Raw genomic sequence first — 17391 nt, forward strand, 5'->3', positions numbered from 1 at the left:
ATTGAATTTGAAATAAAATTTACATCAGCTTGGTTATGTAGCATTAAGGCGAATTACAAGTTCAAACATGATATTATCATGTTCATACCATACCTGTGGTGAAAGATTTCAGCCATCTTTACGCTGCTTCCAATCATATAGAATCTCTCAACGCCAATTTGTTTAGTAATACCTTAGTTGTGAGTATATTTACTGTACTTTCAAAATATTAGAGGATTGCATTTGAATGACATGACGTGCTAGTTATTCTTGACTATGACATCATGTTGTGGAGTAGTACTCCGGTCTTAATATATAAGCGCAATTGTTTTTAGATTTCTAATATGTAATACTGATAATCGTCTTTGATTTTGACAGTGGGTTGTTGTAAGTGCAAATCGAATATCATTTATTTGGATTTGAAAACTGTTAAAAACATGTTTTTGAAGGAAGACTGACATTTTAAACTATCTGGTAATCCAATTATCTGTGATTGATTGGAATCTTATTGGATAGCGTTAAAGAGGATCGACTTTGTGATAGCGAACAATCAATAACAGAAGTGTCAGTTTCAACAATTGTATTAGCCGCTATCAGCGTAGTAGTTGTAATTTTAGCATTGATGAATTTTATTAATTTTAATTTTAACCGCTCACGCGATACATGCAGCCGTAGACGCATACCACACCTTAAGGTGCCGGTGATGATTTTATACCGATTTATCGGATATCGAAATTATAACAGGTAAAAGAACTAATACTAATTGCTATTTCGGTAACTACTCTAGCAAACCATGAAGTTTTTAATGCCTGGATCTGTCATTTAAAAAAATAAACAACTTCAAAAATACGTCACGACAATCGTGTGTGTTATTGTTTGGGCTGGTGATTTCGGTGTTTATTTATTGAAAACATACCGTAAGTAGTATTTTTTAAGTATACCCTGAATATAAATATTTATGAACTATACTTTAAGGAGTAATTTCCTGGTAAACGTTAGAACCACTCAAACGGAATATTATCATATTTACCCAAGTACACCAAAAATTCATTAGTGCTTTTTAAATGCAGGATTTGCGGTATATTACTGCATTTTATTTGAGATGTATTTGTTGGTAGTACGGAGGGTATTTATTTAGTAATGCAGAATAATAATTTTTATTTATAAAAACTTATATACGTATTTAAACTGAATCCTTTTCTAATTTGCGAAACCAAATAGCCGCCATTTTGCGGTAGGATGAGCGCATCGCGTGAGCGGATATGTTAAGATTTTTCTGTACAATCGAGTTCCTCTGTTGGATTAGACAAAATGCTATAGATGAAAATAAATCTTACGATGTGTTTATCTCGTTTACACATGAAGATGAAAAATTTGTTGCTGATGAATTATTGCCTGGGCTTGAAAATGGAGCAACTGTTTGTAAATTTACATAGAACAACCCCTACAGGTTCTTACTCTTTCTTCTTTGTCTTTAAAAATCTGCCTTACTTCTGTTGTATCGTACGTACGTATCTATTGTATTGTAATCAATGTGACAATTTCTATTAATGTGTAATTTGCTTACCTATGAAATAAAGATTTTTGGGGTCCGATCGTTATGCCCCCGTTTTGTTTGCACCCGATTCAGGTTAGTAAATGTAATTCAAAGCTATTTTTAATTAAATGTACTGATAGACTCAATAATGTTATAACTAAAATAAAACAAAAATGCTATTCATTAATTTTCATAGGTAGGGGCAAAAAATCCCGGGGGCATAACGAACGGACACGATTTTTGAACTTGAAAAAAATTGTATGACTGTACTGTGATATAAATTGTAATGAAATCCATTTCATCTATGAAAATCCAGTTTTGTTTATTAATATAATTATACTTGAACGGGTTTTTACACAACTATATGCATCATAATCACAGAACGGGGTGCACGAAAGGAGTCTCACCGTACGACGTACAATCCCTTTCCTGTAGGTGCATTCTGGGCAACAATCGGCGAGTATCTTACGTCGATTGGCAACCCATTTCACCACTGTGGCAAGCACTATAGCCGGCTGCTACCGTGCCCAACGCACTAGTATAGCCACACAAAGGGGGAACTCTGCCAGCATCTTGGGCACCTTGCCGCGGGGACCCAATTTTATTCATATATTTTAATCCTAGTTTTACTTTCTTTCATTGTACCTGACCTGTATATATAAAATAATAACACCAAGCACTATAGTGTATGCCATTGATACGATAACAAGAACAAAACTCCTGAGAAGCTGGAGATCAGACTTGATCGATCAATTCTCTTTAAAACTTCCAATACCCGTCAAATCTGAACATACGTACTAATCTCTTAAACCCCAAATTTACTGAAATACAAAAATGGATTGTGTATACAAATTTTGCTGATTTCGATCACATTTCCTTCGTATTCACATACTGACTTATACCTATTATTAGAGTAATGAAATTGATATGAAATTTAAAATAAATAGAAAGTTTTACCCTTTCCAGAATAATCATTCGACTATGTTCTACATTAAAATTGTACCTTAAATATACGTACATGTTAATGTACTAGTGACTGCAACTGCTATGTACATATAATACCAAATATATATAATAAAATAGACTGGCTCAGGGAAAGTAATAAGGTTAGTAAAAGGGTTTTAAAAAAGAAATTAAAAAATATATTACTAAATGATGAAAAGTTATAGGGTACATATTATAAGTAGATGTAGTATTATTTAGCCTTTAGTTTTTGAATTTATTAATATTAGCTGGTAATTAATGTAACTTAATTAAGGAATAATTAAACTTAGAATAGATATACATATATAAATGAAAAGAGCGTTGTCTTGCCAACAACCTGATGTCCAGGTTGGCAAGGTTTTTAGAATATGCTTAAATTGTATATCTTTGGAGAAATAAATAAATAAATAAAAATATAACTAACCGCTCAAGCGATGCGCTCATACTACCGCAAAATGGCGGCTATTTGGTTTCGCAAATTAGAAAAGGATTGCGTTTAAATACAAGTTTTTATAAATAAAAATTATTATTCTGCATTGCTAAATAAATACCCTCCGTACTACAACAAAAACATCTCAAATAAAATGCAGTAATACACCGCAAATCCTGCACTTAAAAAGCACTAATGAAATTTTTGGTGCACTTGGGTAAATAATATGATAATATTCCGTTTGAGTGGTTCCAACGTTTACCATGAAATTACACCTTAAAGTATAGTTTGTAAACATTTATATTCAGGGTAAACTTAAAAAACGCTACTTACGGTAAGTTTTCAATAAATAAACACCGAAATCACCAGCCCAAACAATAACACACACGATTGTCGTGACGTATTTTTTAAGTTAATTAGTTTTTTAAATGACAGACCCAGGCATTAAAAACTTTATTGTTTGCTAGAGTAGTTACCGAAATAGCAATTAGTATTAGTTCTTTTACCTGTTATAACTTCGATATCCGTTAAATCGGTATAAAATCATCATCGGCACCTCTAGGTGTGGTATGCGTCTACGGCTGCATGTATCGCGTGAGCGACTAAACAAAAATAATTAATTAACAGTCATGTTAATAAACACGTTGGAATTTATCATGAGGAAAATCCAAAGGAAGTCAAAAGTTTCAATTGTTGCTCGTATCAACTACCTTTTTTTTTTTTTTTTTTTCCGCTAGTTTTATTTATTGTAGGTGTACTAAGAACGGATTTTTCGAAATTCAACCCCTGAAAGTGTGAAAAAAAGAGTAAAAATGTTCATATGAATAATCTCCAAGTTTAAAAGTTTGCCACCCTTAGCGGTGAAATAGTTTCTTGAAATTTAAATGGGACTACTACAGAAGTACCCCCTTTCCAACAAAAAAGAATCATCAAATTCGATTCACAAATAAACAGTCCTCCTTTTTTAAGTCTATGTAAATGATTAACATATTTTTATAAAACTAGCCCTAAATATAAATGAAATGGGATATTAAAATTTGTATGGGTATTTTTGTAACGTGGGGTGCGACTTGCTTCAAACTTGGTTCGCATACTTTCAATATGTAATAAACGACACCTTGAAACGCGTTTTTTAAAACAACCCTTAAATACAGGTGAGTTACGGTGTCGAAGTATTTAAAATAAAACCTTTCCTATAGAGAATCGTATCTCTTATTTACTTTTTCAAACTGGAATATTTTTCAATTGTGTCTTAGTAGAATGCATGTAAAAATTTAGCAAGGTGTAATTTTAATGTGTCACGGTTCAACTGCTAGTTATCCATAATAGTACTATTACTATCATAAATTTAAAACGAGGAAACTTCCTCAAAAGTTGTTTGCTTATCCTCGTGGAACTAATTCTACTTTAGTTACAAAATACCACTCGTTATGATAAAATCAATAATGCAAGCGATTTCTACTAACTTGATAAATATATAACAACGCATATAGTGTAATTTTTTGTTTAAGAATTCATTTGCAAATCTAAAGTGATAATTTAAGTATATTAATGGACAAATGTTTGCCAAGGAACAACTGCCAAAAATTCGAATAATTGGGTGATGTTTATGGTGACAAAGAAGTAGATATGTGGGTTAAATTGCTGCCTTTTATAACGACTGTTGTGTTTGTTTGTAAAGCCTGCGAATTCGATATCACACTTGCACCATTTATATGTAAGTAACCTTAGAAAAGTCACGACACATGTCATTTGTGTACTTTTCGTTCTGATTTTGTGTGCAATAAAATTTATTTGTATTGTATTATCTCGATACCAAGCGACGGGATGGTGACAAGCATCACGTTTGTGTAATGTTTCATATAAATATTATTCACATACCATATTTACTTCTTATAAACTCATTTAATACAGTAATTTATTTCACATAACGAACGTTTCATATAAACCATATTATATAATTTAATTTTTTATAACGATCACTTACATGACACTCATTTTTGATAACTATCATACATTATAAACCACAGTTAACATAACGTCATTTTATCTAAATTTCATTTCACCTACAACTATAATTATTTCCGAAAAACAATATCCCTAATACTAGTATTATATCAATTTACCATATTATCCGCTCACGCGATGCGCTCCTCCTGCCGCAAAATGGCGGCTATTGGCTTTCGCAAATTAGAAAAGCATTCAGTTTAAATACAAGTTTTTATAAATAAAAATTATTATTCTGCATTGCTAAATAAATACCCTCCGTACTACCAACAAAAACATCTCAAATAAAATGCAGTAATACACCGCAAATCCTGCACATAGCCGCTCACGCGATACATGCAGCCGTAGACGCATACCGCACCTAGAGGTGCCGGTGATGATTTTATACCGATTTATCAGATATCGAAGTTATAACAGGTAAAAGAACTAATATTAATTGCTATTTCGGTAACTACTCTAGCAAACCATAAAATTTTTAATGCCTGGGTCTGTCATTTAAAAAAAATAAACAACTTCAAAATACGTCACGACAATCGTGTGTGTTATTGTTTGGGCTGGTGATTTCGGTGTTTATTTATTGAAAACATACCGTAAGTAGCGATTTTTAAGTTTACCCTGAATATAAACGTTTATAAACTATACTTTAAGGAGTAATTTCATGGTAAACGTTGGAACCACTCAAACAGAATATTATCATATTTATCCAAGTACACCAACCAACCAACCAAGTACGGCTGCATGTATCGCGTGAGCCGTTAAAATTTGACCTCAAAACATGATCGGAATTCAAATTACACCAAATACATATTACAACAAATTCTTTTTTTGCACTCGACGGCCGCTGCCGCGACACGCTCGCTCCATTCGCTCGGCTCGTGCTGCTTTTGTATGTTCTAACCTAACCTAACTTATTAAATGGGAGCCGCTACCAAGATTTGACCTATGTAAAATACGTTTGTTTTATTTTGTCGAAATGACAATTCAGCATTGTAAACTACATTAAGAAAAGCACTCTCCCTCCGCACCTCCGACTTTTAAAATACGCTCCTAGTATCGAATTGATAACCTCCATGGCGAGTCGGGTTTAAATTTATTATTTATGAAAACCACGTAAAAATTATTAAAATTTACAATATATGAAGTGATTGTTATCCGCTCACACGATTCATGCGTCTCTGAAAGCATACTACACCTAGAGGTGCCGGTGATGATTTTATACCGATTTATCGGATATCGAAGTTATAACAGGTAAAAGAACTAATACTAATTGCTATTTCGGTAACTACTCTAGCAAACCATAAAGTTTTTAATGCCTGGGTCTGTCATTTAAAAAATACGTCATGACAATCGTGTGTGTTATTGTTTGGGCTGGTGATGTCGGTGTTTATTTATTTAAAACATACCGTAAGTTGCGTTTTTTAAGTTTACCCTGAATATAAATGTTTATAAACTATACTTTAAGGAGTAATTTCATGGTAAACATTAGAACCACTCAAACGGAATATTATCATATTTACCCAAGTACACCAAAAATTTCATTAGTGCTTTTTAAGTGCAGGATTTGCGGTTTATTACTGCATTTTATTTGAGATGTTTTTGTTGTAGTACGGAGGGTATTTATTTAGCAATGCAGAATAATAATTTTTATTTTTAAAAACTTGTATTTAAACTGAATCCTTTTCTAATTTGCAAAACCAAATAGCCGCCACTTGGCGGTAGGATGAGCGCATCGCGTGAGCGGTTATATAAAATGAGCTTTAAGAAAGAATTATAAAGAATTATATGAAGTTAAATGAACTGTATTTCTTTAGAAATTAGTATATTTAATTTTCCTAGTGCACTTGGGTGCTCTTCCAAGCATCACGCATTATCACAATTTGATAAGTCCCATGTGCCTGCCTATTTCACCAGCACTCTTACCCTTCAAAACTGGAACGCACTAATGCGCACATTACTGCTTGGCGACGGAAATAAGTAACTTGGCAGTACCTCATTGGACGAACTCTTTCAAAAGTAGCTCTACAGCTGTATATAATATGGTACTCATCATTGTTACTGTCGTGGTTGTTATTCTTCTTTTTCAGATGATATGGATACAATAATTGATCAACAAAATTATAAAGATTATGATGATTATTCAATAGGCATGCAACTTTTAACGGTAGTGATAAACTGTGGAGAAGAAGAACTTTACCCGTTTTATGCAAAAGTTAATGCTAAACATATTTATATGCTTGTATGCACGAATAGTTCTTATAAAGGATATGATCCAAGTTATTATAAAGATACAGTATTGGATGAATATAACATCAGTTCAAACGTGAAGTCTCTAATTATTGCATTTGGAAGTGTAAGCGTAAGTGAAAATTTTGTGTGATGTTTCATTCGGACTTAGCTTATAAGTAGATTCAACAACAACTACGCTGGTAAAGAAACACTTACTTCTGATACGAAAGGCATTGCTGGAGTATTTAAAAGAAGAATAATTGATAGTTCAAGTTTTTCGACATTTAGTGTTGTTTGGCTACCACATGTATTTTTTTTATATTTATTATTGATAGCATGCCAACTACCGAATAAAAGCTAATAATTATAATGGCGATAATGGTTTTGTTAGATATAAATTAAAGCATACAATAACTAACAGCACGAAAGGTAGGGTCGAGGTAGATGAGTAGAAAATACAGTATGTCGATGAGTAATATTACTCGGGTCAGTTAATAAGCTTTAAAAACTGGCCAGACAAGCAAATCGGTCATCGCATTGAGAACACCTGGAAGAGCCACTGGTCCTTGAAGGATCTCATGAAGAGCAACCTTCCTACGTTACTTAAACGCCAAATCATCGATATATGCATCCTGCCCATCCTAACCTACGGTGTACTGGATCATGGAACACAACATTGTGGGCCTTAAACGCATTGACCGAGCGCACAATGCAATGCTGCGCTCGGTGACTTACCCCTTTCCGGCCGACTCGATACGATCGTGCTACTAATTTTGAAAAAAATCTGACCGCGCGTAAATCAACTTTTCGAAACGAGGACGATACCGATAGATCGTGCACACTCCAGCGCAGCGCGTTAGTGCGGCGGGTGGGGTTGTTCCGTCAGTCGACCTTACGGTAGTGTCCAGAATGGCGGCGTTTTTTGGTGGCAGCGGCGTCATACGTAAGTGCATATTTTTTTAACTTTTTGTTAATTGAGTAATGAATTAAGGGGTAATTTACATAGGTAATGAGTCAACTATGATAAATGAGTAGAAATGTGATCAATAACCTCAATATTATTTCAATAACTTATCTCGTAAAAAACGTTGCACGATTGTGCGTATTCGGCCACTTCACGAAAATCAGTAGTATATTATGCAATAATTACATCTTTCGTTGTTTTTGTTGCATACTTTAATTTCTATCGGATGTTTTTTGTGTTTTTAGGTCGTGCATTAAGAGACAATCAAATAGAAAAACTTATAGGTTTTAAAAAATGGACCCTCATAGTATTGATCCACTTTTTCGATTTAGCAATAGTTAATGCACGGAGAGCTTACAGAATTGATTGCGAGGCTAAGAAGTATCCCCGTTGCAAGATACTAGATTTACTTGATTTTCGTATGGAAATCCACGAAGTACTAATTAACGTACCAGAAAAGAGGCAATGTGAAGAAGCAGGTGATGCCTCAGATGGTGAAATGCCAGTTCCAAGAAAATATGCAAAGTCTGCCAGGCCGTCTGTATCCCTGAGGTATGATGGTTATGATCATTTACCTATATTTTATGACATGAATTCTCCAAGGGCTTGCCAATTTGAAACTGCTGCAGCCGTACTAAGACACGTTGCATTTAATGCAATGTGTACCTATGCATCTCACGTAACCAAAAGCTGTTTTTTTTATCATAAGAAGTAAAAATTGTTTGTTATTGTTTTAAGTTTGATATTTTTTTAGTTATATAAGAATTTGCTTTAATTCCTATACGAAATGTGTTAATTATTAATAAGAAACGCAAGGCTGATTATTATTTTATTAAAGGTGCAAAACCGATCTCGTAAAAAATGTGTTTTATTGACATTTACCATTTTCAAAATGAATTTGCACAATCGTGCACTTTGCATGTAGTTCCTGAACCGCACGATCGTGCAGTAAATTTTAACGATGATCAATGTTTACAGGATTTTTTAAAATATTTTTCTCCGAGTATATGAAGCAAAAGTGCACAACTAATCAGCATTTTCACTTAATTTAAAGAAAAATGAATCCTCGGCCGGAAAGGGTTACATTGCTGATGTAGGGTGTAAAACAGTCAGTCTCAAATGGGATTGGACTGGTCATGTTAGCCGGGTGGAACCTGGGAAGTGGACGAATGTCGTCATTCGTTGTGTGCCCGAGGATGGAAAGCGACGACGGGACAATCTTGATGAGTTTGAGAACGAGTGATGGGAAGTCGCCAATGACAGGGGGCACTGGTACACTTTGGGGAGACAATTTCCCAGCTGTGGAACACAATAGGTTTAAAAAATGACATTAACTGTAATCTACGAAAATATTTCTTTCATATTTTTGTGCTTTTTTTTGTATATCAACATGACAACATTATTGATGACGACGTATTTAAAAAAAACAAAATAAATAATGAAAGCAATGTACTGAAGTGTCAGCATTTTTTTTCAGAATTATAAATTCCACAAGGTTAAAAAAGTAGCTGTACTCGGGCCAGAAACGTATTTTTGGACTTGGCATCACTGTGATGAACTGCAAGAGATTAGTATTAAAAATTCTAGTTTTGCAGAAATAACAAGAACGCCATACGGGGTCCTTAGAGAATATACTAGTCTAATTAAACTGGATATACAAGATACGCCTATAAACAAAGAGATAATAATGCATTTATTAGACGGAGTTTTTCTTCAGGAACTCACGATACAAAATTGCAGTTTATACGAATTGCCTGAACATTTTAATAATTTAACTGAAGAGTTGATAAAACTGGATCTAAGTCATAATTATCTACGTTTTGTGCCTTTGTAAGTTTGTTTATTTGTTTGATATTATTCACAAAAAACTGTAATCAGAATTATTTAATTTGACATGCATACTGCCGTGTCAGGCGTATATCTGTTTACTTAAGATACATATTGTCTTTATGGTACGACGGGCGACCGTTGTTAAATACACGTTTTAAAGTCTTTCAAAGTATGGAAGTGACTGAGATAGGTCAATTGTTTACAGCGTCAGATCTACTTCGATTTTTAGGCTCAAGTTGTACGTTTGCATGCTTTCACGACCTGAGAACTAAACCAGTTTGAAGTGAGAAGCGATATAAGCGTGTGAGAACAGGAGAACTCAGGCGCACAGTTACGCAGTGCTATTGTAGGAATTCCGTCTGACCTGCGTTTTTTTTTCTTTATTTTTAAAGAGGGTTTTATCTTTACGTATATGTCACCCTCATAGGGACGATACAGAGATATTAATCTATCAATCAATATAGGTATTACTAATTTCATAACGTTATACAACATCCTGGCCTCCTTAGACAAGGGGCTGGCCAATATGCTGTTGTATATGCCTTCCGAACGCAGCGTTAAGTCCAGAATCTGTTGTCTTAACAACTCTCTCCTAACCCACTCCATTATTACATAGACGTCTTCTGTTGTCGCACATATCTCACAGTTTGGTAAAGGAACCGTTGACATCAGATATCCAAACTTGTTCAAAGGAACGTGTACTGAGCGAAGCCTTAACGCTGTAACTAATTCACTCCTGGACTGATATGTAATATACCACACCCAAACGCAAGACCTCGACTACAGCATCAACACAAATCCCCTGAGGAAAAGCAAGACTGACAGGGATATGAGACAATGTGAAACCGTATGAGATTCAACGTCTGGGATCCTGATGAGCAGATGACAAACTGGGAAAGGCTTAGCGTTAACGCAAGTTTTCGCGTCGCTCTCCCAGCATGATCGGTCATGTGGTATAGTAACAGCCATTCTTGATAGTGAGCATTAACCCATTAGTGGCCAAACAGAAACCATCGTTAATTGTAAGAAAATTTCTTTAATTATTTATTCTTAGAAATCAAAATAAATGGAAAAGTAATGAAAAAAGTAAAAAAATATGTTTTTCAGGAAACTACAGGGGTGTGCCCAAAGTGGCACAGTGGCCGTTTATGAGTGAAATTTTTCAAAACAAGGTTTTTCTATGCAAAGCGTTTTCTTGCATTTTTTGCAACCCCAACGGCTTCTGCTATGGCACACGACGCATCGCACACGCTTAGGAAGCTTTTCAGGAACATGATCAGCACCATCCAATCGTAAACCTTCAACATTCGAAGCAGTAGGGCGCCCAGATTGCCTTTGTACTAATTGCCGTAGGTAAAATCTGGCTATAGTGCGTCGAAATAACAACTGATCCATGGGGTCTTCTTTAGTAAATACATGCAACCGCCATGCATTTGATATAGCCATGTCAACCATATATGTAAATAAAACCCACCACTATTTTTTGCCGTGGATGCCAATTCTATAGAGCGAAATTGATTGATCCATTTCGTCCACTCCACCCATGCCCTTATTGTAATTTTAGAACAGAAGAGGAATATTCATATCAGCTTTTATTTTTTTTTCCGGACACCATCTTTTTACAGTTCCAACCGGCTCATAAGAATCATAATTCGTTGCCATCGTGCAAATGCTGTTGTCTTTCCAGCGAACCAATAAAAGTTGATTGTTTCTATCGAACATGTAATCGAACTCAGCCCTAGACTTTTTCATCATTTGCTTTGCATTTAGAAGAGGACATTTCTTGGTGCGATTCTCACGAATAGTTCCTGTAGCACGGTATCCTAGTTCACGCAAATCATTTAGCAAGTGACAACTTGTAAAAAAATTGTCAAAAAATACTTTATGATTTACAGGATTTGTTTCCAATTTTCCAAGTAGCATTTTTACGACTCTAGTACCCAATGGCTCAGCACTAGAAGAAGTTGATTTACCACAATAAATATCGAAACTATAGCAATAACCAGATGAACTTGCTGCAACCCAATTTTTGTATCCAAAACGTACAGGTTTGCCACGAATAAATTGTTTTGCCGAATGATGTCCATAATATTTGACCATAGATTCGTCAATAGAAATATGTTCATGAAAAACTTTCCATTGATTGAATTTTTTCATGAGAATATCTGAAAGTTTACGTACTTTGAACATTTTATCGGTGGTGTTTGGAGCGTCGTTATTGTCTACAAGATGTAAATTTCTTTTGATTTCCCTAAATCTGTTCCTAGACATCGCTTTTGAGACAATGTCGACGCCGATATCCTCATCTAAAGACCAGTACATACTTTCTCTTGGTAGTTTGTTATATCCACATAGTATCAGAATCCCAAAGAAAGTGTTCAACTCTTCAACAGTGATACTAAAATTATGTCTATTATTTTGACTCGCGTACATGTTGCTGAAGTCAACAATCATTTTATAAACTTCATCGTCAAATAACTTTTCAAATATTTGTACTGGTGTCAAGTCTTTCAGTTCCTCTTTTACAAGATTTTCGGACAGTGATCGGTCTTCAGTTTCTTCGTAGGTCTTTGAATAATTTGGTGAACACCTTCGCCAAACTGGGATATTCGGTACTGATCGATTTTGTGCAGTACTGGGCACTGCAGTCTGCACCGACGTATTGCATATTCTTGATCTTTTGACAGATAACGGCTCATCGTCACTGCTATTTTCGGAATCGGAGAGAGAGCCAATATGACGAACAAATACTTCAACATTACCAGGAACATCCTTTGGCAAGCTAGAGGGAGTAATATCGTCGTCGAAACCCTCTTCTTCATCAGTTACGACACTGGGCTCTGGTGGAATAATGGCTAAATCATACTCCATCCCGTCGTCACTATCTTCCGTGATCGAATTTATGGCTTCTTCCAGCCCTCGATAATTATTACTAGCGCTAAAACGGCGCTCGCGTTTCATATTGATTTCCTGAAATCAATATTATAATTACTACACTTATAGCCATTGTACCAAAATTGGCACAGTAATTTTTTCAATGTTATAAATTTCCACTCATTGGGTATAGATGGCCATAAATATTTGTAAATGTTTCGTAATTTACTAAATTTCAAGTAAGATTAGTTCGAATCAAAATCTATTTGAGCTACACCCTGTAGTAATCATAAATATGTACTTACGTTCACGCTGATTCTGATATTGAAGTTCAATCGCTTATTACACAAACTTCTACTACTTGTAACAAAATAGTTCCGATGTATATTTAAGCACTGCAGTTTCACCTTCTTACCCAAGTAATAACATATTAAATACAATGAAAATATTTCATAACTACCCTCAATAATTAAGTGTTCCCATATTGGCACGGCGGGCAAGAATGGGAAGCCCCTAGAATGACGATTCTACGTCTCTGGGCGCATGCCGAGCCTCATCAGATGTCTCACTCAGATGTTGCAATGGTGATCTCATGATCTTAAATGTGTGTCAACTAGAAGGCACAAAACAGAAAAACTGCTCCTTGCATACTATGAAAAAACCTTAGGTACAGATTTTTTTCTAATTTCTGCAATAGTTTTAATTTATAGCGTTTATGCGACAGTCTATAAACACTTTTTACAAATCGGCTATACACTACTCCAAAACTGTATTGCAATGAATGGATCTATTTTTTTATTTCAAAGTTCATGTGTCACTTATTTTTTTCGTTCACCAATAATTAGTTAATAACTACATACAATTTACATTAACATTAGCTATCATGCCAATTTCTGGTATCTTGAAGTTACCTGTACTAAGCAAACCATTTTGTGTTAAACGTGTTGGTCTTAAGTCCTGTATCTTTAGATACAGAACGTCGCTTGACTTAATTTGTATGAGGAGCTTGTTACGCTAAACTCTGTTATCGGTAATAAATTAAAAAATTGATACTTTTTCAGAGATCTGAAACATTCCCCGTATTCCTTAGGCTTTAATCAATCTTTTAACGCATAAAATCTTCAAACTTAAAATTGAAAAAAACTTTAAACAGCTTTTTCTCAAATTAGGTTTCGTGAGATACATGAACTATGTCTGACACGGCAGCGTAACAGTAAACAAAATCAAATTAACAATAACAAACTTGTCAAATAGGTCTCTGATTACAAGATTTTTAAGACAGACAAATATGTCTGTTTTTAAAGCTATCATCTATCACTGGCCAGTCAATTCGTGACCATGGTGCGTCTAACCGTTCTGAAATATCGGGAAAATAAAAAAGCTCATAATATTGTGGTAACTTATAATTAGTTATAATCTTTTGGGTTCAGGGTTGCACTAGAATATTATGAAGTACATTTATAGTAACCTTCACTAATTCAGGTATTAGTATATCCAGACCAAGACGACGTCTAGATACTAAAAGATGTAAAATAAATCTGCACCTTGGTGTTACTTTGATTTTACTGTAGTTAACTCGTTAAACTATTCCTTTGTTTCTAATTAATGTTGACGTTTGATATTAACAAAATGTTGAGAATATAAATAATGTCAATGTAATTAGTTTTGTATGTACATGTTTTGAATTATTGTTTTTTACGCATCTTAGTGCGACTAAGAGAAAGGAATCGTCTGTATTCAAAAATTTAGAAACTATGGATCTATCTTACAACCAGCTGGAAGACAGCGCGTCTGTCATGTGCACAGCCGCGTTGATGCCTCGACTGCGTGACATGATCTTGGATTATAATTTTCCTTTGGATATCTGCAACTCTAATTACTGTAATGATCAATGTAAGTCTATTTTTATTAATCAAAAATGTATGTCTTTATGACGCTGACTTCTTACTATTTACTGAAATTCCTAAAATAAATGCATTACACTTTTTGTATTATACATATTAAGTAAATACTAAATTTACATTTTTATTAAACATAAATTGTTTTACTTCTACAGCAACTAAGCCAAAAGAGCAACTATGGATGGTATTTCCGGAACTTAAAAATATATCGGCTAGTTTTACAAACACTTCAAGGTTATGTTTTGGTCTCATGAAAAGCGCGAGTTTGGTTGTTTTTAACATTAGCTATAGTAATGTCTCTACACTATCGGTAAGTAGTTTGACAAAGTAAGCGAAGGGAATACATTCAACAAAATATATTATTAATCCGTTCTTCGCTTTGAAAGTATGATGAGATGAGAAATGAAAGTGATTGATCTAAGATATATCTTGAACTAGAAAACTAAATTAAATACATTACATCCAAATTACAGTGTGCTGCATTACCGTAACTAAAATGCCCGTAACTTCACCATTCACTATGAATAGTTGCAGGAATTACCAGCATTTACTGCACCAAATTTTACCATGGATCTACGTGAAAATAATATAACCGATATCGAATTCTTTGACAAAAATGCGTACGATGCAATGAACTCGAGATTTGTAAGTTATATTTCACTAAATTCAGCCATATTCTTACATAACTAAGATAAGAATTTATCTAAATTTCACTAAATAATACTGTTTCAATTATTACAGGCAAAACACAACACGAAAACGACAGTTTTAGCTAATGTGAAGCATCTGCAATGCGATTGCCAATATTTATGGTTACAGAAAACGTTAAATGACATCTCAAACCTGGAACTACAAGATATATGGTGTTCGGATGGAATTCAGCTAATTCATAAAGATTGGCACCGTTTAAATTGTACCAAATTTGATTGTGGTGACTGCGTTTGCCGTCGAGATTCAAAGTTTGCAACTGCTAATTGTTCTTCCGGATCGACTTTCACCATTCCTATGGTCGAAAATTTAAGTCATGTTTACGCTGTTTCCAATCGAATAAAATCTCTCAACGCCAGTTTATTTAGTGATAAATTAATTGTAAGTATATTTACAATATATTCGAAATATTATACGTGACATGAAGCCGTATTTTTTCATGATTACAACGTTCTGTCGTTACGAAGGATTTAGGTTCTAACGTTGAGCGAAACTGTTTCTTTTTAACACTTCAATTATTATTGTATGTTTATAAAGGTAACAATAATATCAATAATCGTCTTTGAATTTTACAGTTGGTTGACATTAGAAAAAATCAAATCTCACGTTTGGACTTGGAAACACTCGGAGTAATGTTTTCGAAGGAAGATCGACATTTTAGACTAGCTGGGAATCCAATAATCTGTGACTGTACAAATCACGTGTTACTTAAAACTTTTCGATTACATCGCGATCAGGTAAAATAAAAATTTAATTTCGTTTTACTAATCATTTATCCAAAGGTTTCAAGTGCTGTTTCGTTAACCTACAAATTTACTTTGCAGGTGGACGATTACAATGATCTGACTTGTTTTGCAGATGAAACTTTATTGAATAGCGTTAAAGAAGATCAACTCTGTGGCAGCAAGCAGTCCATAGCAGGAACATCTATTTTCACAATACCGTTAGCGTGTATCTGCGTTGTGCTTGTAATTTTTGCATTAATGAATTTCGTATACTATCGCTACAGATATCAAATTAAGATTTTTCTATACGCTCGAGGTTGGTTTCTCTGTTGTATTAGAGAAAATGACATAGATGAAAATAGACCTTACGATGTGTTTATTTCTTTTGCGCATGACGATGAAGAATTCATTTCTGATGAATTATTGCCTGGACTTGAAACAGGAGCAACTGTTTATAAAACTTGTGTTCATCTAAGAGATTGGATTCCAGGAGAAATGATTCCAACTCAAATAATAAATTCGATTGAAAGATCACGAAGAACTCTTATTGTTGTTTCTAAAAGTTATGTGAAATCTCTATGGGGCCTGATGGAGTTTCACATGGCCCATGCAAGTGCTATGGCTGAAAGAAGAATTCGTGTTATCGTTATACTTCTCGAAGATATGTGTGAAGATGATCTTTTAGATCGTGTACTTCAGTTATATATGCAGACTAACACTTATTTGCAGTGGGGTGATCCTTGGTTTTGGGATAAGCTTCGATATGCACTACCTCATAAATCTGAATAACACTCTTGGTTCATTGAAGTACACCACCGTATTAATAACGTAATACTTTACTTGCGAAAAGAAAATGTAACAAAACTATATAAAAACATAGAATATATGTATTTAGACCACGAAATGGAATTTTGTGTGGTTGGTTTGTGTTGTTGGTTGGTACAACATAAGACAAAACAAAATAAAAATGTCAACACAAGATTACTAACGATAAATATATTTTGCTAGTAAGAACTTTTTTTATTTATTTCCGAGGTACTGTTACGCCATATTTGATCAATGATCACACATTACTAACAAACAACCAATTGTGTTTATGTTATCGTAGAATAAAATTTTTCTTTCACCTCATTTTTGCAATACCCCAATTCATACCATGTACTATGACTGACTCGAATGTTTTTAGACTGTAATTATAAGTTTTGTTTGGTCACCAAAAGAAAGTT

The 17391-nt window shown here is 34.2% G+C and overlaps 2 protein-coding genes and 1 long non-coding RNA gene across 3 annotated transcripts; all 3 read left to right on the forward strand.

Moving 5' to 3' along the window:
- Nucleotides 1-8071: 8071 nt before the first annotated feature.
- Nucleotides 8072-8873, forward strand: LOC113240210. The gene is made up of 2 exons (XM_026477459.1): nt 8072-8106; nt 8373-8873. The coding sequence occupies exons 1-2, from the start codon at nt 8073-8075 to the stop codon at nt 8840-8842; spliced, it is 504 nt and encodes a 167-aa protein (XP_026333244.1). The 5' UTR covers nt 8072; the 3' UTR covers nt 8843-8873.
- Nucleotides 8874-9795: 922 nt separating this feature from the next.
- On the forward strand, nt 9796-15706 carry LOC113240204. Its single transcript, XM_026477455.1, has 6 exons — nt 9796-9957; nt 14540-14724; nt 14888-15042; nt 15261-15377; nt 15474-15597; nt 15693-15706. Exons 1-6 carry the CDS (start codon nt 9815-9817, stop codon nt 15704-15706), a joined length of 738 nt encoding a protein of 245 aa, XP_026333240.1. The 5' UTR covers nt 9796-9814.
- LOC113240182 lies at nt 15704-16474 on the forward strand. Its single transcript, XR_003311241.1, has 3 exons — nt 15704-15821; nt 16016-16177; nt 16265-16474. It is a non-coding gene; the product is annotated as an uncharacterized LOC113240182 (long non-coding RNA).
- The last annotated feature ends 917 nt before the right edge of the window (nt 16475-17391 follow it).

The sequence above is a fragment of the Hyposmocoma kahamanoa genome, unplaced genomic scaffold, assembly GCF_003589595.1.
Source record: "Hyposmocoma kahamanoa isolate Upper Pololo Valley unplaced genomic scaffold, ASM358959v1 122, whole genome shotgun sequence".
Lineage (NCBI taxonomy): Eukaryota > Metazoa > Arthropoda > Insecta > Lepidoptera > Cosmopterigidae > Hyposmocoma > Hyposmocoma kahamanoa.

Coding starts and splice junctions, on each gene's coding strand:
- LOC113240204 (XM_026477455.1), top strand. CDS start 9,815: ATGCATTTATTAGACGGAGTTTTTCTTCAGGAACTCACGATACAAAAT. Junction 9,958..14,539: donor TATCTACGTTTTGTGCCTTT/GTAAGTTTGTTT, acceptor TACGCATCTTAG/TGCGACTAAGAGAAAGGAAT. Junction 15,043..15,260: donor GTAATGTCTCTACACTATCG/GTAAGTAGTTTG, acceptor CACTATGAATAG/TTGCAGGAATTACCAGCATT.
- LOC113240210 (XM_026477459.1), top strand. CDS start 8,073: ATGGCGGCGTTTTTTGGTGGCAGCGGCGTCATAC. Junction 8,107..8,372: donor TGGTGGCAGCGGCGTCATAC/GTAAGTGCATAT, acceptor TTGTGTTTTTAG/GTCGTGCATTAAGAGACAAT.